We start from the raw sequence: 27,779 nt of genomic DNA on the forward strand, positions 1-27,779 counted from the left end.
CAAAAATCACCTCTGTTTTCTTTCAAAATATTGGATGTGTCCACGTTGCGCTTTGGGGCGTTTCCTGTCGGGGGCGCTAGGCCTACCCACACAACTGAGGTATCATTTTTATCGGGAGACTTGGGGGAACCCAGGCTGGAAGGAAATTTGTGGCTCCTCTCAGATTCCAGAACTTTCTGCCACAGAAATGTGAGCAACATGTGTTTTCTTAGCCAAATTTTGAGGTTTGCAAAGGATTCTGGGTAACAGAACCTGATCCGAGCCCCGCAAGTCATCCCATCTTGGATTCCCCCAGGTCTCTAGTTTTCAGAAATGCACAGGTTTGGTAGGTTTCCCTAGGTGCCGGCTGAGCTAGAGGCCAAAATCTACAGGTAGGCACTTCGCAAAAATCACCTCTGTTTTCTTTAAAAAAATTGGATGTGTCCACGTGGCGCTTTGGGGCATTTCCTGTCACGGGCGCTAGGCCTACCCACACAAGTGAGGTATCATTTTTATCGGGAGACTTGGGGGAACGCTGGGTGGAAGGAAATTTGTGGCTCCTCTCAGATTCCATAACTTTCTGCCACAGAAATGTGAGGAACATGTGTTTTTTTAGCCAAATTTTGAGGTTTGCAAAGGATTCTGGTTAACAGAACCTGGTCCGAGCCCCGCAAGTCACCCTATCTTGGATTCCCCCAGGTCTCTAGTTTTCAGAAATGCACAGGTTTGGTAGGTTTCCCTAGGTGCCGGCTGAGCTAGAGGCCAAAATCTACAGGTAGGCACTTCGCAAAAATCACCTCTGTTTTCTTTAAAAAAATTGGATGTGTCCACGTTGCGCTTTGGGGCGTTTCCTGTTGCGGGCGCTAGGCCTACCCACACAAGTGAGGTATAATTTTTATCGGGAAACTTGGGGGAACGCTGGCTGGAAGGAAATTTGTGGCTCCTCTCAGATTCCAGAACTTTCTGCCACAGAAATGTGAGGAACATGTGTTTTTTTTAGTCAAATTTTGAGGTTTGCAAAGGATTCTGGGTAACAGAACCTGGTCCGAGCCCCGCAAGTCACCCCATCTTGGATTCCCCTAGGTCTCTAGTTTTCAGAAATGCACAGGTTTGGTAGGTTTCCTTAGGTGCCGGCTGAGCTAGAGGCCAAAATCTACAGGTAGGCACTTCGCAAAAAACACCTCTGTTTTCTTTAAAAAAATTGGATGTGTCCACGTTGCGCTTTGGGGCGTTTCCTGTCGCGGGCGCTAGGCCTACCCACACAAGTGAGGTATCATTTTTATCGAGAGACTTGGGGGAACGCTGGGTGGAAGGAAATTTGTGGCTCCTCTCAGATTCCAGAACTTTCTGCCACAGAAATGTGAGGAACATGTGTTTTTTTAGCCAAATTTTGAGGTTTGCAAAGGATTCTGGGTAACAGAACCTGGTCCGAGCGCCGCAAGTCACCCCATCTTGGATTCCCCTAAGTCTCTAGTTTTCAGAAATGCACAGGTTTGGTAGGTTTCCCTAGGTGCCGGCTGAGCTAGAGGCCAAAATCTACAGGTAGGCACTTCGCAAAAAACACCTCTGTTTTCTTTCAAAAAATTGGATGTGTCCACGTTGCGCTTTGGGGCGTTTCCTGTCGCGGGCGCTAGGCCTACCCACACAAGTGAGGTATCATTTTTATCGGGAGACTTGGGGGAACGCTGGGTGGAAGGAAATTTGTGGCTCCTCTCAGATTCCAGAACTTTCTGCCACAGATATGTGAGGAACGTGTTTTTTTTGCCACATTTTGAGGTTTGCAAAGGATTCTGGGTAACAGAACCTGGTCCGAGCCCCGCAAGTCACCCCATCTTGGATTCCCCTAGGTCTCTAGTTTTCAGAAATGCACAGGTTTGGTATGTTTCCCTAGGTGCCGGCTGAGCTAGAGGCCAAAATCTACAGGTAGGCACTTCGCAAAAATCACCTCTGTTTTCTTTCAAAATATTGGATGTGTCCACGTTGCGCTTTGGGGCGTTTCCTGTCGGGGCGCTAGGCCTACCCACACAAGTGAGGTATCATTTTTATCGGGAGACTTGGGGGAACGCTGGGTGGAAGGAAATTGGTGGCTCCTCTCAGATTCCAGAACTTTCTGCCACAGAAATGTGAGGAACATGTGTTTTCTTAGCCAAATTTTGAGGTTTGCAAAGGATTCTGGGTAACAGAACCTGGTCTGAGCCCAACAAGTCATCCCATCTTGGATTCCCCTAGGTCTCTAGTTTTCAGAAATGCACAGGTTTGGTAGGTTTCCCTAGGTGCCGGCTGAGCTAGAGGCCAAAATCTACAGGTAGGCACTTCGCAAAAATCACCTCTGTTTTCTTTCAAAAAATTGGATGTGTCCACGTTGCGCTTTGGGGCGTTTCCTGTCGCGGGCGCTAGGCCTACCCACACAAGTGAGGTATCATTTTTATCGGGAGACTTGGGGGAACGCTGGGTGGAAGGAAATTTGTGGCTCCTCTCAGATTCCATAACTTTCTGCCACAGAAATGTGAGGAACATGTGTTTTTTTAGCCAAATTTTGAGGTTTGCAAAGGATTCTGGGTAACAGAACCTGGTCCGAGCCCCGCAAGTCACCCTATCTTGGATTCCCCCAGGTCTCTAGTTTTCAGAAATGCACAGGTTTGGTAGGTTTCCCTAGGTGCCGGCTGAGCTAGAGGCCAAAATCTACAGGTAGGCACTTCGCAAAAATCACCTCTGTTTTCTTTAAAAAAATTGGATGTGTCCACGTTGCGCTTTGGGGCGTTTCCTGTTGCGGGCGCTAGGCCTACCCACACAAGTGAGGTATAATTTTTATCGGGAAACTTGGGGGAACGCTGGCTGGAAGGAAATTTGTGGCTCCTCTCAGATTCCAGAACTTTCTGCCACAGAAATGTGAGGAACATGTGTTTTTTTAGCCAAATTTTGAGGTTTGCAAAGGATTCTGGGTAACAGAACCTGGTCCGAGCCCCGCAAGTCACCCCATCTTGGATTCCCCTAGGTCTCTAGTTTTCAGAAATGCACAGGTTTGGTAGGTTTCCTTAGGTGCTGGCTGAGCTAGAGGCCAAAATCTACAGGTAGGCACTTCGCAAAAAACACCTCTGTTTTCTTTAAAAAAATTGGATGTGTCCACGTTGCGCTTTGGGGCGTTTCCTGTCGCGGGCGCTAGGCCTACCCACACAAGTGAGGTATCATTTTTATCGAGAGACTTGGGGGAACGCTGGGTGGAAGGAAATTTGTGGCTCCTCTCAGATTCCAGAACTTTCTGCCACAGAAATGTGAGGAACATGTGTTTTTTTAGCCAAATTTTGAGGTTTGCAAAGGATTCTGGGTAACAGAACCTGGTCCGAGCGCCGCAAGTCACCCCATCTTGGATTCCCCTAAGTCTCTAGTTTTCAGAAATGCACAGGTTTGGTAGGTTTCCCTAGGTGCCGGCTGAGCTAGAGGCCAAAATCTACAGGTAGGCACTTCGCAAAAAACACCTCTGTTTTCTTTCAAAAAATTGGATGTGTCCACGTTGCGCTTTGGGGAGTTTCCTGTCGCGGGCGCTAGGCCTACCCACACAAGTGAGGTATCATTTTTATCGGGAGACTTGGGGGAACGCTGGGTGGAAGGAAATTTGTGGCTCCTCTCAGATTCCAGAACTTTCTGCCACAGATATGTGAGGAACGTGTTTTTTTTGCCACATTTTGAGGTTTGCAAAGGATTCTGGGTAACAGAACCTGGTCCGAGCCCCGCAAGTCACCCCATCTTGGATTCCCCTAGGTCTCTAGTTTTCAGAAATGCACAGGTTTGGTATGTTTCCCTAGGTGCCGGCTGAGCTAGAGGCCAAAATCTACAGGTAGGCACTTCGCAAAAATCACCTCTGTTTTCTTTCAAAATATTGGATGTGTCCACGTTGCGCTTTGGGGCGTTTCCTGTCGGGGCGCTAGGCCTACCCACACAAGTGAGGTATCATTTTTATCGGGAGACTTGGGGGAACGCTGGGTGGAAGGAAATTGGTGGCTCCTCTCAGATTCCAGAACTTTCTGCCACAGAAATGTGAGGAACATGTGTTTTCTTAGCCAAATTTTGAGGTTTGCAAAGGATTCTGGGTAACAGAACCTGGTCTGAGCCCAACAAGTCACCCCATCTTGGATTCCCCTAGGTCTCTAGTTTTCAGAAATGCACAGGTTTGGTAGGTTTCCCTAGGTGCCGGCTGAGCTAGAGGCCAAAATCTACAGGTAGGCACTTCGCAAAAATCACCTCTGTTTTCTTTCAAAAAATTGGATGTGTCCACGTTGCGCTTTGGGGCGTTTCCTGTCGCGGGCGCTAGGCCTACCCACACAAGTGAGGTATCATTTTTATCGGGAGACTTGGGGGAACGCTGGGTGGAAGGAAATTTGTGGCTCCTCTCAGATTCCAGAACTTTCTGCCACAGAAATGTGAGGAACATGTGTTTTTTTAGCCAAATTTTGAGGTTTGCAAAGGATTCTGGGTAACAGAACCTGGTCCGAGCCCCGCAAGTCATCCCATCATGGATTCCCCCAGGTCTCTAGTTTTCAGAAATGCACAGGTTTGGTAGGTTTCCCTAGGTGCCGGCTGAGCTAGAGGCCAAAATCTACAGGTAGGCACTTCGCAAAAATCACCTCTGTTTTCTTTTAAAAAATTGGATGTGTCCATGTTGCGCTTTGGGGCGTTTCCTGTCGCGGGCACTAGGCCTACCCACACAAGTGAGGTATAATTTTTATCGGGAGACTTGGGGGAACCCTGGCTGGAAGGAAATTTGTGGCTCCTCTCAGATTCCAGAACTTTCTGCCACAGAAATGTGAGGAACATGTGTTTTTTTATCCAAATTTTGAGGTTTGCAAAGGATTCTGGGTAACAGAACCTGGTCCGAGCCCTGCAAGTCACCCCATCTTGGATTCCCCCAGGTCTCTAGTTTTCAGAAATGCACAGGTTTGGTAGGTTTCCCTAGGTGCCGGCTGAGCTAGAGGCCAGAATCTACAGGTAGGCACTTCGCAAAAATCCCCTCTGTTTTCTTTAAATAAATTGGATGTGTCCACGTTGCGCTTTGGGGCGTTTCCTGTCGCGGGCGCTAGGCCTACCCACACAAGTGAGGTATCATTTTTATCGGGAGACTTGGGGGAACGCTGGGTAGAAGGAAATTTGTGGCTCCTCTCAGATTCCAGAACTTTCTGCCACAGAAATGTGAGGGACATGTGTTTTTTTAGCCAAAGTTTGAGGTTTGCAAAGGATTCTGGGTAACAGAACCTGGTCAGAGCCCCGCAAGTCACCTTATCTTGGATTCCCCCAGGTCTCTAGTTTTCAGAAATGCACAGGTTTGGTAGGTTTCCCTAGGTGCCGGCTGAGCTAGAGGCCAAAATCTACAAGTAGGCACTTCGCAAAAATCACCTCTGTTTTCTTTCAAAACATTGGATGTGCCCACGTTGCGCTTTGGGGCGTTTCCTGTCGCGGGCGCTAGGCCTACCCACACAAGTGAGGTATCATTTTTATCGGGAGACTTGGGGGAACGCTGGGTGGAAGGAAATTTGTGGTTTCACTCAGATTCCAGAACTTTCTGCCACAGAAATGTGAGGAACATGTGTTTTTTTAGCCAAATTTTGAGGTTTGCAAAGGATTCTGGGTAACAGAACCTGGTCCGAGCCCCGCAAGTCACCCCATCTTGGATTCCCCCAGGTCTCTAGTTTTCAGAAATGCACAGTTTTGGTAGGTTTCCCTAGGTGCCGGCTGAGCTAGAGGCCAAAATCTACAGGTAGGCACTTCGCAAAAATCACCTCTGTTTTCTTTCAAAATATTGGATGTGTCCACGTTGCGCTTTGGGGCGTTTCCTGTCGGGGGCGCTAGGCCTACCCACACAAGTGAGGTATCATTTTTATCGGGAGACTTGGGGGAACGCTGGGTGGAAGGAAATTGGTGGCTCCTCTCAGATTCCAGAACTTTCTGCCACAGAAATGTGAGGAACATGTGTTTTCTTAGCCAAATTTTGAGGTTTGCAAAGGATTCTGGGTAACAGAACGTGGTCGGAGCCCAACAAGTCACCCCATCTTGGATTCCCCTAGGTCTCTAGTTTTCAGAAATGCACAGGTTTGGTAGGTTTCCCTAGGTGCCGGCTGAGCTAGAGGCCAAAATCTACAAGTAGGCACTTCGCAAAAGTCACCTCTGTTTTCTTTCAAAACATTGGATGTGCCCACGTTGCGCTTTGGGGCGTTTCCTGTCGCGGGCGCTAGGCCTACCCACACAAGTGAGGTATCATTTTTATCGGGAGACTTGGGGGAACGCTGGGTGGAAGGAAATTTGTGGTTTCACTCAGATTCCAGAACTTTCTGCCACAGAAATGTGAGGAACATGTGTTTTTTTAGCCAAATTTTGAGGTTTGCAAAGGATTCTGGGTAACAGAACCTGGTCCGAGCCCTGCAAGTCACCCCATCTTGGATTCCCACAGGTCTCTAGTTTTCAGAAATGCACAGGTTTGGTAGGTTTCCCTAGGTGCCGGCTGAGCTAGAGGCCAGAATCTACAGGTAGGCACTTCGCAAAAATCCCCTCTGTTTTCTTTAAATAAATTGGATGTGTCCACGTTGCGCTTTGGGGCGTTTCCTGTCGCCGGCGCTAGGCCTACCCACACAAGTGAGGTATCATTTTTATCGGGAGACTTGGGGGAACGCTGGGTAGAAGGAAATTTGTGGCTCCTCTCAGATTCCAGAACTTTCTGCCACAGAAATGTGAGGGACATGTGTTTTTTTAGCCAAAGTTTGAGGTTTGCAAAGGATTCTGGGTAACAGGGTGACTTGCGGGACTCGGACCAGGTTCTATCTTGGATTCCCCCAGGTCTCTAGTTTTCAGAAATGCACAGGTTTGGTAGGTTTCCCTAGGTGCCGGCTGAGCTAGAGGCCAAAATCTACAAGTAGGCACTTCGCAAAAATCACCTCTGTTTTCTTTCAAAACATTGGATGTGTCCACGTTGCGCTTTGGGGCGTTTCCTGTCGCGGGCGCTAGGCCTACCCACACAAGTGAGGTATCATTTTTATCGGGAGACTTGGGGGAACGCTGGGTGGAAGGAAATTTGTGGTTTCACTCAGATTCCAGAACTTTCTGCCACAGAAATGTGAGGAACATGTGTTTTTTTAGCCAAATTTTGAGGTTTGCAAAGGATTCTGGGTAACAGAACGTGGTCCGAGCCCCGCAAGTCACCCCATCATGGATTCCCCCAGGTCTCTAGTTTTCAGAAATGCACAGGTTTGGTAGGTTTCCCTAGGTGCCGGCTGAGCTAGAGGCAAAAATCTACAGGTAGGCACTTCGCAAAAATCACCTCTGTTTTCTTTCAAAATATTGGATGTGTCCACGTTCGCTTTGGGGCGTTTCCTGTCGGGGGCGCTAGGCCTACCCACACAAGTGAGGTATCTTTTTTATCGGGAGACTTGGGGGAACCCTGGCTGGAAGGAAATTTGTGGCTCCTCTCAGATTCCAGAACTTTCTGCCACAGAAATGTGAGGAACATGTGTTTTCTTAGCCAAATTTTGAGGTTTGCAAAGGATTCTGGGTAACAGAACCTGGTCCGAGCCCCGCAAGTCACCCCATCTTGGATTCCCCCACGTCTCTAGTTTTCAGAAATGCACAGGTTTGGTAGGTTTCCCTAGGTGCCGGCTGAGCTAGAGGCCAAAATCTACAGGTGGGCACTTCGCAAAAATCACCTCTGTTTTCTTTAAAAAAATTGGATGTGTCCACGTTGCGCTTTGGGGCGTTTCCTGTCGCGGGCGCTAGGCCACCCACACAAGTGAGGTATAATTTTTATCGGGAGACTTGGGGGAACGCTGGCTGGAAGGAAATTTGTGGCTCCTCTCAGATTCCAGAACTTTCTGCCACAGAAATGTGAGGAACATGTGTTTTTTTAGCCAAATTTTGAGGTTTGCAAAGGATTCTGGGTAACAGAACCTGGTCTGAGCCCCGCAAGTCACCCCATCTTGGATTCCCCTATGTCTCTAGTTTTCAGAAATGCACAGGTTTGGTAGGTTTCCCTAGGTGCCGGCTGAGCTAGAGGCCAAAATCTACAGGTAGGCACTTCGCAAAAAACACCTCTGTTTTCTTTCAAAAAATTGGATGTGTCCACGTTGCGCTTTGGGGCGTTTCCTGTCGCGGGCGCTAGGCCTACCCACACAAGTGAGGTATCATTTTTATCGAGAGACTTGGGGGAACGCTGGGTGGAAGGAAATTTGTGGCTCCTCTCAGATTCCAGAACTTTCTGCCACAGAAATGTGAGGAACATGTGTTTTTTTAGCCAAATTTTGAGGTTTGCAAAGGATTCTGGGTAACAGAACCTGGTCCGAGCCCCGCAAGTCACCCCATCTTGGATTCCCCTAGGTCTCTAGTTTTCAGAAATGCACAGGTTTGGTAGGTTTCCCTAGGTGCCAGCTGAGCTAGAGGCCAAAATCTACAGGTAGGCACTTCGCAAAAAACACCTCTGTTTTCTTTCAAAAAATTGGATGTGTCCACGTTGCGCTTTGGGGCGTTTCCTGTCGCGGGCGCTAGGCCTACCCACACAAGTGAGGTATCATTTTTATCGGGAGACTTGGGGGAACGCTGGGTGGAAGGAAATTTGTGGCTCCTCTCAGTTTCAAGAACTTTCTGCCACAGAAATGTGAGGAACATGTGTTTTTTTAGCCAAATTTTGAGGTTTGCAAAGGAGTCTGGGTAACAGAACCTGGTCCGAGCCCCGCAAGTCACCCCATCTTGGATTCCCCTAGGTCTCTAGTTTTCAGAAATGCACAGGTTTGGTATGTTTCCCTAGGTGCCGGCTGAGCTAGAGGCCAAAATCTACAGGTAGGCACTTCGCAAAAATCACCTCTGTTTTCTTTCAAAAAATTGGATGTGTCCATGTTGCGCTTTGGGGCGTTTCCTGTCGCGGGCGCTAGGCCTACCCACACAAGTGAGGTATCATTTTTATCGGGAGACTTGGGGGAACGCTGGGTGGAAGGAAATTTGTGGCTCCTCTCAGATTCCAGAACTTTCTGCCACAGATATGTGAGGAACGTGTTTTTTTTGCCACATTTTGAGGTTTGCAAAGGATTCTGGGTAACAGAACCTGGTCCGAGCCCCGCAAGTCACCCCATCTTGGATTCCCCTAGGTCTCTAGTTTTCAGAAATGCACAGGTTTGGTAGGTTTCCCTAGGTGCCGGCTGAGCTAGAGGCCAAAATCTACAGGTAGGCACTTTGCAAAAAACACCTCTGTTTTCTTTCAAAAAAATTGGATGTGTCCACGTTGCGTTTTGGGGCGTTTCCTGTCGCGAGCGCTAGGCCTACCCACACAAGTGAGGTATCATTTTTATCAGGAGACTTGGGGGAACATAGATTAGCAAAACAAGTGTTATTGCCCCTTGTCCTTCTCTATATTTTTTCCTTCCAAATATAGGAGACTGTGTAAAAAAGACATCTATTTGAGAAATGCCTTGTAATTCACATGCTAGTATGGTCACCCCGGAATTCAGAGATGTGCAAATAACCACTGCTCCTCAACACCTTATCTTGTGCCCTTTTTGGAAATACAAAGGTTTTCTTGATAGCAATTTTTTACTCTTTATATTTCAGCAAATGAATTGCTGTATACCCGGTATAGAATGAAAACGCACTGCAGGGTGCAGCTCATTTATTGGCTCTGGGTTCCTCGGGTTCTTGATGAACCTACAAGCCCTATATATCCCCGCAACCAGAGGAGTCCAGCAGACGTAACAGTATATTGATTTCGATAATCTGACATTGCAGGGAAAAGTTACAGAGTAAAACGTAGAGATAGATTTATGTTTTTTTCACCTCAATTTCAATATTTTTCTTTTTCAGTTGTTATTTTCTGTAGGAAACCCTTGTAGGATCTACACAAATGACCCCTTGCTGAATTCAGAATGTTGTCTACTTTTCAGAAATGTTTAGGTTTCTGGGATCCAGCATTGGTTTCATGCCCATTTCTGTCACTGACTGGAAGGAGGCTGAAAGCACAAAAAATTGCGAAAATGGGGTATGTCCCAGTAAAATGCCAAAATTGTGTTGAAAACTTGGGTTTTCTGATTCAAGTCTGCCTGTTCCTGAAAGCTGGGAAGCTGCTGAGTTTAGCACCGCAAACCCTTTGTTGATGCCATTTTCAGGGGAAAAACCACAAGCCTTCTTCTGCATCCACTTTTTCCAATTTTTAAAAATAAAACGAAATTTTCACTGTATTGTGGCTAATTTCTTGGCCTCCTTCAGGGGAACCCACAAAGTCTGGGTACCTCTAGAATCCCTAGGATGTTGGAAAAAAAGGACGCAAATTTGGCTTGGTTAGCTTATGTGGACAAAAAGTTATGAGGGCCTAAGCGCGAACTGCTCCAAATAGGCAACAAAAGGCCTGGCACAGGAGGGGGAAAAGGCCAGGCAGCGAAGGGGTTAAGATTTAAATTTAAAAACTGCGAGTTTGGAAGACCCCGTCTTTCGGGACTTGATTCAGGAAGGAATCCACAGCTATTTTGAAGAGAACACTGGTACGGCCTCTTCCACATTGATGGAATGGGAGGCCTTCATGGTAGTTCTCTGGGGGCATTGTCTTTCTGAATCGGCAGGCATATGGAATTCGCTACTTCAAGATGATATCTTCCACGAACAGACTCTTAGGGACCTTGAGTGTCGGCTCCCAGAGCACCCGGAATTGCAGCATGACCTATTGGAGGCCAGGGAGAAGGTGGTGGAACAGGTGGAGCATCTCCGCTGCTTTAATCACAAGGCCTATACTGTGCGGGCACACACTGAGGGGGACAATTGGCCTGCCTTGCCAACCACTCCTAGAGAGGATCCCCAATCCTCGAGCTACAAGCCCCTGATAACACTCATCTCTACACACAAGGAGACATTAATGACTCCTTTGCAGATTTCCATTCCCAGCTATATGTGGCACAACCGCCTCCGCCAACCGACAAAATATAGGAGTGGCTTGCCACTCAACAGTGAGGTGGTTTAACCCAGAAAGATGTAAAGTAATTGGGAGGGGATATCACTGAGGGGGAAATCGAAGCTGAGATACTTACCACCATATAGCCCTTGAGAAGGTCCTGGGAACAGATGGATTGCCAATGGATTTTTACATCTCCTACCCTGACTTTCTTGCCCCCTTAAATAAAGAAGCACTTACTGCTGGGGTGCTCCCACGTACATTATGCAAGGCCCTCATCGTTTCCCTGCTTAATCCTCCTGGGAAGCCTGCCACAGACGAATCCGCATACAAGCCCTTATCCATGCATAATGTGGATTATAAAATTTTAAGTGGGATATTAGCACAATGCCTACTCCCCTATATGACCAAATTGACCCCCCCTGACCAATGTGGTACATACCTGGCTGCTGCACAGCTCTTAATTTTCGGCAACTCTTGGCACTTCTCAGAGAGGGCCCAAGTCTCTCAGGCTGGGCGGGATACATGTTTGTTGAAACAGAGAAAGCCTTTGACAGCTTAGACTGGAGCTTTTTCCATGTGGTTATGCTTCACTTAGGACTTGGCCCGCGATTTGTGGCCTGGACTTTTCTGTTATAGTCCAAACCTGTAGCCAGGAAAGGCACTGCTTCTGATCAGTGTAAGATGGGCCGGGCACCAGGCAGGGTTGCCCATTATCGCCTTTGCTTTTTGCCCTTGCTGTTGAACCACTAGCATGCAGAGCACGTAGTGGCTTACCCTTTGCGGGTGTGCACGCCCGTGGAGTGACCCATTATATTTTCCTCTATGCAGACAACATAGTGTTCTTTTCCTCATGATCTGCATACGGAAACAACAAAAAGGCTCATCTCCTTTCGTGTTTTGGGGAGGACTCCGGCCTTAAGGTAAACTGCCTTAAAAAATCTATTCCCGATGAGCGACCATATGGAGAGACCCCCAGAGCTAGAGGGCAGTGGGTGGAGACCAACGGTAGTGCACTATCTGAGAGTGCAGATTAACAGATCTGACCCTCACCTATTGGAAGGAAACACTGCGGTGGCGATCACGGCCCTGCGTAACATTGTAAAATTCAGGAAGACCCTCCCCCTTTTTGTTGCTGGAGGCATAGCAGTGGCAAAGATGGTGGTGGTGCTTCCCCGTCTCCTGTACTTCTTTGCAGTGCCCCTCCATGGTGATCCCACGTGCGACGTTCTGTGAACTGGACTCCATTCTTGTTGATCTCATTTGGAACAAGGGTCATCACCATATAGCCTTAACTAAATTGCAGCATACAACAGCGGATGGCAGGATGAATGCACGTTACTTTTACTTCTAGTATTTAGTAGCCCAATTATAGTGCAGCGTCGACTGGTTTCCAGGATGAGATGCTCCAGTATTGTTGCACCTGCCTGAGCCACCAGGCTCTCGTGAACTTTGGACCCTCCTACTGAACCCGAGATGGGTCACCCACATGGGTCGTTACGACCTAACTGTTCTACTGTCATGCTGGATGTTTGCTTTTGCTAGGGCACACACAGGGTCACCACATTCCCTGACTCTACCATTGCGGGCATTGATTACCCAAATGCAGAGGGTGACTGACTACTGGAATGGGAGGCAGCAGGAGTGGATACCATTTGATATATAGTGATGGTACACTATGACCTTTTGAAGACCTATGCACAGATTATGGAATTTCTACAGGGCAATTTCTATTATACAGTACACTGACAGCCACCGCACAAACTATTTGGGGCGGCTGTGGCATGGAACCCAAGTCGCTTCCCAGGTGTTGCTTTCTCTGCAACCATGTCCAATGCTAGTCGCTTGCTTTCAGGCCTGTATAGATAAGATGCCTGTGCCCCTTTGGCATTGTTGTGGAATAAGTGGGTGGAAGACATGGGAACGCCTATTTCTGAAAGGGATAGGACATTTATGCGAATGATGGCCCCAACAATTTTCCGCAATGCTCATTGCGACCTTCTCCATATGTTATAGGGCTTCCCCCACCTTACCCATTACTGGTCCACAGTGGTACAATTATTGGCTGACGCAACTGACCGTGCCCTGACCCCATCCCCCAATTTTGCCTCTTGGTTACTTAACCCCACCCCACCAAGTACAAGGTCTCCAACCTCTTTCTCGACTGGCCTTAGTGTTGGCCAATCGCAGAATTACTTTGAACTGGAAAAGCACTGAGTGTCCTCAGATTGAAGGTTGGCAAACTGATGTATTGAAAAGGGTAACATGGGAGAGTATGCTCTACTCCGCGAGGCACAGCAGGGATGGCATCACATGTAACATGCGAAGGCCTGGGACACGATTATCCAAGACATTAGGGGGTATACCAGTGAGGATTCTGATGACTCCTAAGACTGAGTGCGCCTCCGCACAAGTTGATTACAATGGACTCAATGAAGCCTGATGCTAAGATGCTCACAATTGACAATGCTATCACCTCGCCCTTGCTACATCGCACTTTAAATCTCAGCTCCTATTACAGTATACCATTAACAAACTACCTAGCTCTAGATCTGACACTTACCACATGGGGGGAGGGGGGGGGGGGTTTCACAGGGGTGTTGGGGGGATGGGGGTTCCACCGCAGACAGGTATTTGCTTACTCTTATTGGCTCCTTTTGGTTCACACACCATACACTGTGGTAATGAGATGAATACCGATTGCACATTTACATGCGGTATTTAAGCTGTAATGGAGAAAACATGTAATTTGCATGGGGGCAGCCTTTCATAACTGGTATTTACGACCTAATTCAATAGAAGGATGCACACTATGAGAAGCACTACACTGCTATATACATTGACATTGGATGTGCTGTTTTATTATACCCCAATAAAATCTGTTTAAAAAACATCCTCCCTCTCATCATACCAGGATAGGAGTCAATGTTGAACCCACCACATTCCCTCCTTTTAGCTGCTGCAGTGGTTTAGCTGGACTTTTTTAGCCTACCATACAAATTTCTCTTTGTTAGTCCAAGCAAGCACTCCAACTCCCACTTAACCCTTGCTTTCATATCCTTGCTACATTGTATTGTCACCATGATCTACTTCTCTCTCATCTCTTGCTGTTCCCTGAAATGCATACACTGATCATGATCACACAGTAAGATTACATCGGGTGAAGAGAGTGCTCTATGGGAGAACCCATGCGGCTGAGAGCCCTGATCATAATCACTACTACATTGCCCTTGGAGGCAGGCTGCATACACAACAGCAGATATTCCTTCCACCCTGAACAGATTGGCTCCCATACCCAGCCCAATGAAGCAACTCTCATTCAATGCTTACAACTACCCGAAGTCACTCTCTCTGGCGATGACCAAGGTGAGCCCCAACAAATCTTAGTATGCCCCAAATTGAATCTTCTAACCTGAGGAAAGTCTCCAGCCATCAACAAGGAGGACATCAGGGCCTATAAGCAAACAGTGTTATGTGGGAGTATGATATAAGAAATATTATAAGTGACAAAATGCCATCTACTTACCTGAGGAAAGTCTCCAGCCATCGGGAAGGACATCAGGACCTACCAGCAAACAGTGTGATGTGGGAGTATGTGTGGTAACGTGTGTCCACTCATGCGTCCACTGTATTCTGTAACTATGATTGTGTTCTGTAACTATGAGGGCTCTGTAACCATGTTAGCAAGGCTGTCTCTCGAATGTAGAATGCATCATGACATAACAGAAGTCAGATGCAGTTGGCAGTTGATCTGAGACGTCTTGCCGACAGGATGGGGCTTCAATGAGACTGACTTAACTATCAATAAAAGGATCTTCATTCAACCATCGGCTGTGCTACACTTATCATTACCTCTGGTCATGATCACACGGTAAGATTACCCCGGGTGAAGAGAGTGCTCTATGGGAGAACCCATGTGACTAAGAGCCCTGATCATACTCACTACTATATTGCCCTTGGAGGCTGGCTGCATACGCAACAGCAGATATTCCTTCCACCCTGAACAAATGGGCTCCAATACTCAACCCAATGAAGCAACTCTCATTCAATGCTTACAACTACACGGGGTCACTCTCTCTGGCAATGACCAAGGTGAGCCCCAACAAATCTTAGTATGCCCCAAATTGAATATTCTAACCTGAGGAAAGTCTCCAGCCATCAACGAGAAGGACATCAGGGCCTATAAGCAAACAGTGTTATGTAGGAGTATGATATAAGAAATATTATAAGTGACAAAATGCCATCTACTAACCTGAGGAAAGTCTCCAGCCATCGAGAAGGACATCAGGGCCTACCAGCAAACAGTGTGATGTGGGAATATGATATAGGAATTGTTATGTTATGAGGGAAGAAATGCCATTGTTCATCATCCACTAAAATGCTCAGCAGAGAAGGGTTACTGGAAAAAACCTATGTAGAAGAAAGAATCTCAATAAATGGTGTTCAGATGAACGGTTCTCCAAAGACCCTTGTTCCAGGGGTGTTACACTACAGACATCTATGGTAATAAAAGACATTTTACAAGAAAGATTCCGCCCTTACCCTTTTAGTCACACTACTCTATCCAAGTCCATGTGATCATCTTTGCTTCTGTTTTCCACTGACTAGTTTTCACAGACCATTTAAGCCAGTCAACAATACACAACACCAAAGGGGCCCATGCCCCTACTCTATCCTCTTGTCCAACGTCACTATCAGCTAACAATGACAATTCTTTAGAATAGAAAAGGGTGCATGGCACAGTCCTCAGCTGGATCTCATCATACATTGAATGTCACTGTCAGGATATGAAACTGGGGAACATGTCAGACCCTTTTATGCTCCATGAAAGCGATACTCAATGGTCTATACTCTATTCCACTCTTTTCAACGTTTTTATGGAACAGCTGGCTATCTTTCTCAATCAATCAAACTTCTTATATCACTCAGAGGCAGAGGGCAACTCGGCTCTATCAGAAAATATAATCACCTGAAGACACTGAAATTGTAGCCCAGTTTTTGGCCGACATCATCTGAGAAGAAACCTTCTTAAGGAAGAGTTCCCTTTGATCCCCACCAGCTAGTTTCTCCACCCATGTTCAAGGTTGGCTCGATACACTGAGCTAAAGTTCCAATCTGCCACTGAAGGTTGTGCTAAAACGCTAAGCCTCTTCTTGGACAAGAATATGAACCTACAAGCGCATACCCCCACATTGGCTAAAGGGGCACTGAAACAGCAAAGAATTGTATAAGGTACTAAATCTTTAATCTCAGGCAATTATTTAAAAGCAAGTAAATAAATGGTGCTGTCAAGGAAGGACTACAGTAACTCCCTACTTGAAAAAACTGCCTAACTACCGTCAGCCTCTCCCAGGCGACCATACTAAAAACAGGAGCTAAGCTAGCCACAGGCTTGGAAAAGTTTGCTTGTATTGTCTTCTTTCCTTGTCATACTGAAATCCTGGTCATACTGAAATGGTCCAACTCTTTAAGAGGGCACACAATATAGCTGCCATTAGCTCTAAGGTACTCTACTCCATGCCCTAAACTATCTTGCCAAACAGTTTCCTGTCTCAGTGAGCCAACATCAACTCTGGACAACCTACTTCTTGAAATATTTTCCTCCAAGAAAGCAGAACTCCATTCCAACAAACATCAGATCATACTCTATGCCTCGTTCAAAATAGAATTGAAGAATCTGCGGTCAGTGCTTCCTCCTACTATAAAGGTATCAGGTTTACACCTAAAAAAATGATTCAAACTCTAAAAATATTACCCATAATCTTGCAAATTAAGTGGGCCCAAGCTTTTATCTTAATTTATTTACATATGCATTTTGACTCACTGCTTTCTTCTATGCATTTGTATATTTATTTGCAATTTGTTACACTATTTATTGTTATGCTTATAAATGCCTTAAGTGTAGTGATCCCCCTGGAATATGGAACATTTTCTCAGAGTATGATATTCTAGTGTTCTACTTTTACATATTAATGCAGCAAGTTCTATAGTAACCTGTGATGTGTTATTCAGTCTTGTGTAAAGCGCTGTTATCCACTGAGTTTGGTCCACACCACATAAAACTTAATAAATGGAACCAAGTAATCGTCTTTACCCAAACCCACAACGTGGGCGGTGCCAACCCTCATGCAAGTCTCACCCTCCAGTTAGGACTCAAGCAATGTTAGGGTACATGGTTTGTCTGCCAAGGTGGAAAACATGAGCTTGCCTCTTCTCATCTTTGCAGTGTCCTGCCTTCTCTCTAGTAAGAATGCCTGTTGAAGTTGGATTACTTACTCATGCCGATGCCAAGGGTGGGGATTCAGATTGTTGTTGATGTGAAAACATTGCTTGCCCACATCCAAAAGGGGCTTAAAGTCCATACACAACAAAACTGCACCATCAGAAAGTGTGGACAATTTAATATCCTCAATCGATAAGCACAAAAAGAGGCATCGCCACTGCAGACGACCAAATCGCTAACCACGGGGATGACACAACAAAAAATTTATTGGACAAGAGCAAGGAACTAAATGTTATCAGGGTGAAAATTGAGGACTTGGAAGCCAGGTCGCATCGCAACAACCTGCGCATAGTGAGTGTCCCTGAAACACCGGTAATATAGCGGATTATGACAAAACCCTACGAAAAACTACCAGCTGTTCGCTCAGAGACCCCACTGCTCACTGGGCCTGAGACCCATCTAAGGCAACCCCATGCCCCATTATCGTCATACTGTTTACCTATTAAGACAGGGACATAGCCATTTGCCTGGCTGTGAAAAGCAGATGCTGACCCACGAGGGCCATAAGCTGCTCCTTGCTGGAGTGCAGTATGCCATGCTGTACCACTTACCTCCCCTCCGACAGCTTATGACAGAGTTGAGAACACTTGATAACCATTCTGAGGCGTGCATGGGCTGCATCAACCGGATGGAAAGATGTGAGCAGCTAGGGTCTGGTAGCCCTCCTGATTGTGCAATAACTCGTGTGTGATGTTGAGCCCTAATGCTCTCAGGCAGACACCCTCAGGGTAGGTGGTGTAGATAAGCTGGCACTCTGGATTCCCCATAGGGGTAAGCCTAACCTGAGACAAGCAAGTGGATACAAGAATGCTCACTGTTCTGCTGCAAATGTTGTTAATTGTCCTGGTTATTGGGGGAAATTCCACTGGCAGATTGGGGTACCAGTGTGGATGGGGTTGAGGGATAGTTATACAGCCAGGAATTCAAACAAGCATATATAAGTTCTAGTGCTAAATAAACAACGGGTCTGCTCTAATCCCACAGCGCATACTTACCAAGCAACTGCCACTGCCCTATCAAACATTATAGACACACATGGATTGCATGTCATCTGGAGGAACAGATTCACCACTAGGATGGAGGGAACATATATGTCCACAGCCCAAGGGACATAGGCGGGACTAGACTACTGGTTAGGTACTCCGGACATATGTGGTTGGACAAAACTGGTAGAACATCTCCATTGCACGCTCTCCAACCACTTGCCTATTATGCTCACTATTGAAGCACTTGCCCCTAAACACAGAGCATTCACCTTGCATCTTTCCCCAAAGTCCCAGCTAGACACTGCATTCACGGAGGAACTAATGAGTGAAATCTAGAATTATTTACGGGACAATGAAGGATCGGTACGATCATCGGGTACACTCTGGGAGGCTTTTAAGGTGTATATGTGTGGCCTATGTATTGCTAAACAACACAATGTCTGCACTGCACTCCTTACCAGCCTTGATCGGAGTGAGCGCAAGCTCAAGAAACTGAACATGAACTATCCCACCACCCCAACTCCTATTTGATTTGCTGTGGGAAATCAGACAGAAACATACAGAATTCATAGAGACAGAGGAAACAGAGGTCAAGCATCTCCACAAACAAGCTAGGGCTAGAAAATACAGGGAGGCGGTCAAACCCATCAGAACCCTTTCAATACTACTGCAGCCTGTCAGGCGCTTGCAAACCATCACAGTTACGAAAAACTTGACAGCACTAGAATCCATGATGCCGAAGAGATACTACTGGAATTAGTTGAATATTACTCAGGTCTTTACATGTCTCAAATAACTAAAACACAAGACAAGATTAATCAATATTTACAATGTATAGCACTGGTGTGAACTGAGGAATCGCAGAGATGGTGCCTCAAGGAGCTTCTTAGCTTGAAAGAACTTGAGCCACAATTGCGCTCCAGGCAGGGACGGTTTCCCTGCTGAATGTAATAAACAATATGAAATGTTGCTTGCACCTTATTGTTACAGCTATATAAAAGGCACTGCAACAGGGAACTTTGCCACCATTCCTGAGTGAATCAATACTCTTAACTCTCTTCAAGCCGAGTAAACCGCTTGATCAACCAGACTCATACCGGCCACTGTCACTAACAAACACAAAAATCCTGGACAAAATGCAGGCAAATAGACTAATCCTCCAACTGTCCAAGCTGATCCTTCCAGACCAGGCAGGGTTTATGCCCAGCAGATCTACGATGTATATTTGAGAACCTCTCTTTGCCCTATTAGATCAGCTGAACCCTAGATAAGAAGCTGTGGCTTTGTTCCTAGATGCACCAAAGCCTTTGATTTGACTTCATTGTGATATATGTATATATATTTACAATACTGTCGCAAAATGGGTATTCCAAAGGATTTCATCAACTAGGTACGGTGCCTACATACTACCCCTACCTCTCGGATCACAATGGATGGCCTGCTCCAAGATTCATTTAATATTGGAAGGGGTACTCAGCAAGGGTGCCCCCGCTCTCCCATACTCTACATGCTTGCCAAAGAGCCTTTGGCAAGTGCAATTCACCACCTACATGGGAGACTTGGGCTAGCGTTACCCCCTCGCAAACCAATTGTGTCACTGCATGCAGACGACACTAAGCTCTATCTGTCGGACCCAGGACAAAACCTCAGCCCAGTCATACGGGACTTTACTCTGTTCCATGCAGTTGCAGCATTGCTATAAATTGGAATAAGTCTAAAATATTCCCGCTCACTCCAGCCACACCGCCTCGCAAGCTGGACTTTCAACTGACCTGGACCACCACCTCTGTGAAGACAATCGAGACAAACCGCTGATGGGTAGAGTCACACTGATAAAAATGGCTATACTGCCCAACCTTTTTTATAACAGCCCGATACCATTGAACCATCAATTCCTTAAAAATATAAAATCACATTTCATATAGATGGCCTAGGTGGGCAAAAACGGGTCCGATGGGAACCACTGATGCTTCCCTATGATCAAAGTAGCTTAGCTGTCCCAGACTTTGCGCTATATTACATGTATGCTCAAGCACATTATGCATAATTATGACATGCCCCCCAATACATGGCACACCTGGCAATTGAGCATGACGGCGCGTACCACACCTGATGACAGAGCTGCGGGGATAGACCCCAAGTTGTGGCCACACAGATTGATTCAGTGTCCTGCATGCAAGCAATGTGAGATAAGAGCCGCAGGCACCCTAGCTACCCAATACTTTATTCCACTAAATTGTCTATAACCCTTTCACTCCTAAGCCTCTTCTTCCTAGATTACTAAGCCCTTTTTTTAACTATTTGGGCTAGTTCACGCATAGGCCTCCAATTTTTTTTCCAACATAGGGTATCCACCCCAAATTTGCGTCCTTTTATTTTCCAACTTACAAAGGTACCCAGGGTTTGTGTATTCCCCCGGAGGAGACTGAAATATAGATAAATGTGGGGTTTTGGGGGGGGGAAATAGGAAAAGAAGTACTCCACAAAAAAAGCATCTTTCCCCTCCTACAAATGGCATCAACTAAAGGTATGCTGAACTAAAGTTACTATTTTCCAGGCTTTCAGAAACATGCAGAGCTGCATCAAAAAAAACATTTTTTTTACCACAGCGTTGGCATTTTCAAAGAGGTAACCCATGTTTCCTAATTTTTGTACTTTTAATCTACATTTAGTTTGTGGTGGAGACCAGGGTGAAACCTAAAAGACAAAATTCTGAGTTCATCAAGGGTTCATGTGTGTAGATCCCTCAAGGTTTTCCTAAATAAACTAACTGTTGAAATAAAAAAGCACTGAAAATGAGCAGGAAAAAACTGCTATTTGTAATAGTTTCTTAATTTCAAACTTCTTGTCACGATGGCTGATTTACAAAAGAAATATATCATTATGTTCACTTGACCCTTCTGGTTATGGGGATATGTAGGGTTTGTAAGTTTTACAAGGCCCACGAGGGACTGAACCTTACAATGGTTTTTCTTTGTGAACCGAGTACAGCAATTTATATGGTAAAATATAAAGAGTGAAAAAATGGGTATCAGCTAAACCTATATATTTCTGAAATGTACACCAAATACAGAGTTTAGAAGCAGTGGTTATTTGTATTCCTCTGAATGTGTGGGTACCCATGCTGTTGTGTGATTCAGACAGCATATTGCAAAATGTCTTCCTTATTACACACTAGCTCACATTTGGAAGCCGCAAATTCTGAAAAATACAATTGGTAATCACTACTGTTCTGTTCTGTTTTCCCACGTCTCCTGATAATAAAAAAAATGGTACCTGACTTTTATGGGTAGGTCTATTGCCTGCCACGGAAACGGGCCCAAACGCAACATAGAAACATCCCATTTTCCCCCTGAAAACTTACCTTTTTTTGTCATGTGGCTAGCTGTGGATTTTGGGCCTTAGCTTTGTCGGCACCTAGAGAAACCTAGCAAACCTGTACATTTTTTAAAACTAGACACTTGGGGGAATCCAGAGTGAGGTGCCTGGTGTGGCTCCTGCCAGGTTTTTCTACCTCGAGCCCTTTGCAAACTTCAAAGTTAGACTAAAACACACATTTTCCTCACTTTTTTGTGAGGACAACTTTTAGAATCCGCAGGGAGCTAAAAATTCCTTACCATCTACCATTACCCCAAGCCTCCTTATAAAAATTGTACCTCACTTGTGTGGGTCGAGCTAGTACCCACAACAGGAAAGGCCCCAAAAACAAACATGGACACATCACATGTTTCCACTGAAAACTGACCCTTTTTTGCATAGTGGCTAGCTGTGAACTTCGGGCCCTAGGTCAGCCGATACCTACGGAAACCTAGCAAACTTGTACATTTTTTAAAACTAGACAGCTGAGAGAATCCAGTGTGAGGAGACTTGTGTGGCTCCCACCAGGTTTTCAAACGCAGAAACCCTTGCAAACCTTTAAACTTTGACCACATAAACACATTTTCTGGAATCTGCAGAGAGTCACACACTTCCTACCACCTACCATTACCCAAAGTCTCTCAACTGAAATGGTACCTCACTTGTGTGGGTAGGCCTTGCACAAATAACAGGAAAGGCCCGAAAAAATACAATGTGGAGACATCAACATTTTGTGTCACAAAAATGATCTAATTTGGCAAAGGGGGTTTCAGACCGTTTTTTTGGCAGGTCAACAGCCACACAGAGGAACATACCAAAGTCAGATATTTCTGAAAACTAGACACCCGGAGGACTCAAGGGTGGTGTCCCTCGCGTGGCTCCTGCAAAGTAAGTTTTCTTACCTTTACAATGCCCTGCAAACCTAAAGTGCACATATTCCTTGATGTTCTGTGATATATGCTTCCTATATCAGCAGGAAACCACAAAATTCCTAACACCAGTGTCCCCTCTCTAGTCCCAATAAAAATTCTAACTTGTGTGGCTTGGCTTAGCGCCTGAGACAGGCATGCATCAAAACAATGTCAATGAGAGTCTTGCGGAGCAACTCTCATTGAACCTGGTTTGATTTGTGCCAGTCGGGGGCACAAGTCCCAGCCACCTAAGCCACAAAATGGAGTGAGGGTGTTTACTCAAAATCTGCTCCCTGGGGGAATGAATAGAAACTAGACACAAGGGGAAAAATATTCTCAAAAATAAAAAAGGGGATGGGGGACAGCTCACTCAGGCATCGTGCCTCACTCCAAAATAAGTGCATATGACTTTTAGCATCCTTAGGGTGGATTGAGGGTGCTTACCCAAAAATCTTCCTCCAGGGAACAGAAAGGTCAACAGACATCAAGAGAGAAATATCACTTGATGCATTTTTTTGTTAAGTTATCTGAGCTGACGCCCTTCTTCTTGGAGTCTTGCCAAAGGGCCAAACCAGAGAAGTTCAGTACTGAATTAATTCCTACACATTCACATCTATTCATCGGTATTTTTTTATGAATTCATGCACTTCTCTGTTTTCCTTCCCAGTAGACATTTACCAAATGTGTAATTTCATTTTTTTTTTTTAAAGGAATTGTAAATACATATTGAATATATCTTTCGTTGGTCCTTAACACACCCACTGAGTAGCTAGAAGATTTGATTGATAAGTTATACCAACAGCTACTTCTTTTCCCTCTCTTCATTTCACATGTAAGCATTGGGCATGTCCTGATTGAGGAAAGAACATTAGCATAGAGTGCTCTACCTAGGTAGGCCTCTAGTAAATGAGGACCTAAAGTTGTCCACGGAAGAAAAACCAAAAAGGCCACATACAATCTTGTTTGTTACAATACATGTTGAACTGGAAATGTTTTAATATAGGTATAATGCAAACATATTTAACCAGATTCATACCTCCATCTTCAGCTCTTTCAGAATTGTGTACAGTCAATTCTTAAAAGAAATACAAAATCAATATACAGATGCCATTTGCAGATGAAGAAAAAACAAAAGAGGAAATTTACATACTACTTCACTATTTAAACTAATGCAAAATAGGACTCCATCAGGACATAAAGAAGAATAAATAATTAATTATTTGCCTTGTAATTAAAGTTAGAAATTATTGACGCAACCATTATATATGAGAATACAAATCAGAAATGCAAGGTACCTCACATTCGCTCAATTTGTATATAGATGTATGTGCAGGAACAAAGAAAGTACTTGAATCTCCTTTGGGGACTGAAGACCAGCATGTCTGTGAACGTTAACTTATCAATACATCCAAAACAAGGATATCAAGTGTACAAAGGAAGCAGCATGGCACAAACCTCCATGTCTTGAATATTCACCTGCAAAACAAAGTTGCCATTTCTGTGGGGAAAAGAAGAAATGTAATAATTCGTTCTTAGCAAAGAAAATGATTTTCTCGTTAATCTGACAGTAGAAATAACTGTTGCTGAGAGGATTCCTCTGGCACCTCTGCCCACGCCACGGTAAGTAGCAGGAGCCAGTAGGACTGATATACATATTCTTTTGTCCTGTGTCCTTATTGAAAACTAAATTTCCACAGGCAGTGGACCAAACAAACATTTCTGTTTCAAGTGGTGCAAAATGTAAGTCTTTTGCACCAAGCTACTGGTGCGATGTCACAGTATAGCTCTTTTCTGCAACAGATTTCCACACACAGCACACTGATCAGCTTAGCTGCTTATCGTCCATCCAGAGCCTTGTCTCGAGCAATGACAGACTCATCAAACTTGATCATGAGTGTGGTGCCCTTGTGCCAGTGAGCAGTGACCTTGGCAGGAAAGCCACTGAAGGTCAGGATGGCCTCTACAATGCCTGCAGTGAACGAGGCGCAATTGAGTGTGCTGTTTTCTTTTGGCACAGAGATATACGTGTTGATCAGCGGCTCCTTCTCGATGATATAATAAGTCTTGTCATCATCGTTAGCCTGCTCCAACTTGTCTGCCTCTTTCCCGAACAGTGACTTCCACACATTGACCTTGATGAAGAGAAGGATGTTTATGACCTTGGTCTCTCGCTTGCCATTCTTCTCCCGCATCACTAGCACGTCCAGGATGCGGGCTCCAACCTGTTGACCCAGCTCCGCCAGCTTGTTTTGAAGCTCTGACACAGAGTAGACCCGGTTCTGGCAATACTGAATAATCTCAGAGAAAAGCAAGGAGAAGGCGCTAAGGCTAACCTCTGTTTTTGGGCGCGTTAATGAACGCTCCAGGATTGCAGACTTCCCCCGGGTAAATCGGGCATCCATAATCTGTAAAACAGACAAAAACGGCTTTAATTAAATTTTTATAGCATTAGTCTACCTCTCAGGACAATGATGTAGACATGCTTGGCCTGCTGTTTCCCTACTGCCTCTGTTTTTTTCTACCCAATCCAATCCAGATGATATCTGCTGCCCTTTTCCGAACCTTTAAATTGGCGATCACACAGCTTTTCAGCTACACACATGGCCCCAATAACCTATGATATCTTCTATAGTGACTTACTACTTTTTCTATTTTAATATAACACTTTAATGCCCCCCACACAGTCCTGTGCTACTCCAATATATGATCAGGTCACCTTAAGCAAACCTACAGCCTCAAGTACCCTCTTAACATTATGTATTGTCCGTTGTGGTTACCTTAACAAACTCTGCACTTACTGTGTAACAAGATGAAGCCACTTGCAGCTATTCAGTGTTGCTATTGCATTCTGGTCTACATGAGGATGGGGCATTTGAAAGTTGAGAAACTTAGGGAAAGTGAGGTCCAATTTCACTTTCATAATGAGACAAAGCCCATTCATCTTCAACTTTACAATAACTGCTCACATTTATCACGCTCTAGTCTTCTCAAAGTAGGTTTCTCTCTAGTAAGGGAGTCAATGGACTGGAGTTGTACATCATTCTCACCAGCCTGTAATTTAAAACCGCTCAGCCATACATAACAGCTTACTAGCGTACATACGAAGCAATATTGATGCACAGGCAGCGACTTTCAGAGATTCAATTCTGTGAGGTGCAAGTGACTCATCCTATTCCATTGTAGATAACTGCTCTCATCTGCTATGGTGATAAAACACATTTGATAGCAGTAATATAAATACACTGAGTAACAGATCCTATTTAAAAAAAATAAAAAATGGGAATATGTGATATTCCTTATGGTTGAGGAGTACGGGAAACATAATTCAGTCCTCGTTGATAAAGCAAGGCAAATATCAGCCCCTGTGAACACGTGTATGCAAGGGATCTGAGACTTGGAGTAAGTGTGAAGTCCATGACAAAGGTGCCAAACGACAATATGTTATGTAATTGACAGCTTCATATAGTCCTGTTTTTTTGCCCAAGAGCACTTTTCGCTTACGAAAGTAGGGTAGTAAGTCTGCGTAAACCCTCCATGTTTTAAGAACATTTCGAGAGAATTACATTCCAGAGAAGTACTTCCACGCATTACGTCATTACATAGCTAGAACTGTTTTGTTCCATATAATCGCGTGTAACTTGAAGCGCCGCTCTAAATGCACTGAAATGTCAAACTCAAGTACACTGAATCCGAGAAATGTCACATATGAGCAAACTGAAAATGTTACAGCTTTGTGATCTGGTCTCCTATTGGCCCCTTACATTTTGCCTGTGGTGCACTCCTATTGGGCCCTTACCAGCTGAGCAGTAGTCATGTTCGCCTGTGTTTCCCATCACAACACTTAAGGTATCGCCTAATGCCAGTTTCATTCTCTACCGTTCATCCGCTAACCCCTTCCTCACCCCACCCCCTTCCTATGCACCAGGGCTCCTACCATGCAGGGCCTTGGAGTTCCCTGTCACCGCCCGTGGACCACTTTGGCTTCTGCCGACCCGAAACACACCCTCTAAGGCGCTAAAGGTAGCAAACGCACCCTCTACCAACACAAATAACACGTCAAACCATACGTTTCGTATCGCTGAATTGGGGATGACACTCTGCATCCCGGGTTCTCACCTGACAGCCCAACGATTTCAATTCGCCAATGAGGTTCACGACGCGTCTGCTGTAACAAGCAGTAAAGTGAGCGCTACTATGCTGCGAACAGTGCAAGCCGTTTAGTGGCTGTCCGTAGGCGCCATCTTGGAACGGAATGGGCCCTCGTATTCTATGGTGCAGGCTGCCATACTGGAATATTACCAGTTCTCTTTAATATTGACACTGAGGCTATCTTGGGGCGGTACAAACTGCATGCTGATTAACAGACGTTGAATTAGCTACTTTTCACGTCTAATTTTCATCTCTGTTAATGACTCGAAGGGGCCTTTCTTTGTGTTGTATACTCTGCAGCAATTGCACAGGCTGCCAGGCCTTTTCCCCCTCAGGTACCAGGCCTTTTTTTGGCTATTTGGGGCAGGGCGGCTTAGGCTCTCATAACTTTTTGTCCACATAAGCTACCCACGCCAAATTTGTGTCCTTTTTTTCCCAACATCCTAGGGATTCTAGAGGTACCCAGATTTTGTGGGTTCCCTTGAAGGAGACCAAGACATTAGCAACAATACAGTGAAAATTTCGTTTTTTTTTTAAAAAGGGAAAAAAGAGCTGCAAAGGAAGGCTTGTTGTTTTTCCCTGAAAATGGCATCAACAAAGGTTTTGCAGTGTTAAAATCACCAGCTTTCAGGAACAGACGGCAGACTTGAATAAAAAAATCAAAATTTTCAATACAATTTTGGCATTTTACTGGAACATATCCCATTTTTACAATTTTTTGTGCTTTCAGCCTCCTACCAGTCAGTGACAGAAATGGGTGTGAAACCAATGCTGGATCCCAGAAACCTAAACATTTCTGAAAAGTAGACAAAATTCTGAATTCAGCAATGGGTAATTTTTGTAGATCCTACAAGGGGTTCCTACAGGAAATGACAACTGAAATAAAAGAAATATTGAAATTGAGGTGAAATAAAACCAGCCTTTTTTCTCTACGTTTTACCCTGTAACTTTTTCCTGCGATGTCAGATTTTTTAAAGCCATATACCGTTACGTCTGCTGGACTCTTTTGGTTGTGGGGACATATAGGGCTTGTAGGTTTATCAAGAACCCTAGGTACCCAGAGCCAATAAATGAGCTGCACCTTGTAGTGGGTTTTAATTCTATATCGGGTATACAGCAATTCATTTGCTGAAATATAAAGAGTGGAAAATAGTTATCAAGAAAACCTTTGTATTTCAAAAATAGGGACAGGGTAAGGTGTTGAGGAGCAG

General features: G+C 45.1%; 1 protein-coding gene across 4 annotated transcripts; it reads right to left on the minus strand.

The window, feature by feature from the left end:
- Positions 1-23,378: 23,378 nt before the first annotated feature.
- TRAPPC5 (trafficking protein particle complex subunit 5) lies at positions 23,379-26,626 on the minus strand. Of its 4 annotated transcripts, none has more exons than XM_069231665.1 (2): positions 26,536-26,626; positions 23,379-24,824 (listed from the first exon to the last, which is right to left on the minus strand). In XM_069231665.1, exon 2 carries the CDS (start codon positions 24,819-24,821, stop codon positions 24,255-24,257), a length of 567 nt encoding a protein of 188 aa, XP_069087766.1. In that variant the 5' UTR covers positions 24,822-24,824; positions 26,536-26,626; the 3' UTR covers positions 23,379-24,254. The 4 variants fall into 4 exon arrangements, with proteins under 4 accessions (XP_069087766.1, XP_069087765.1, XP_069087767.1 ...); XM_069231664.1 differs by having other exon boundaries at positions 26,487-26,572; XM_069231666.1 differs by lacking the exon at positions 26,536-26,626 and adding an exon at positions 25,218-26,515.
- Between the last annotated feature and the right edge of the window lie 1,153 nt (positions 26,627-27,779).

Source organism: Pleurodeles waltl, chromosome 4_2 (assembly GCF_031143425.1).
Source record: "Pleurodeles waltl isolate 20211129_DDA chromosome 4_2, aPleWal1.hap1.20221129, whole genome shotgun sequence".
NCBI classification, from domain to species: domain Eukaryota; kingdom Metazoa; phylum Chordata; class Amphibia; order Caudata; family Salamandridae; genus Pleurodeles; species Pleurodeles waltl.

Excerpts from the sequence above, each read along its gene's own strand:
- TRAPPC5 (XM_069231664.1), bottom strand. The coding sequence starts at position 26,522 with ATGCAGAGTGTCATCCCCAATTCAGCGATACGAAAC. Across the intron at positions 24,825-26,486 it reads CCAATTCAGCGATACGAAAC|ATTATGGATGCCCGATTTAC; the intron begins GTATGGTTTGAC and ends TCTGTTTTACAG.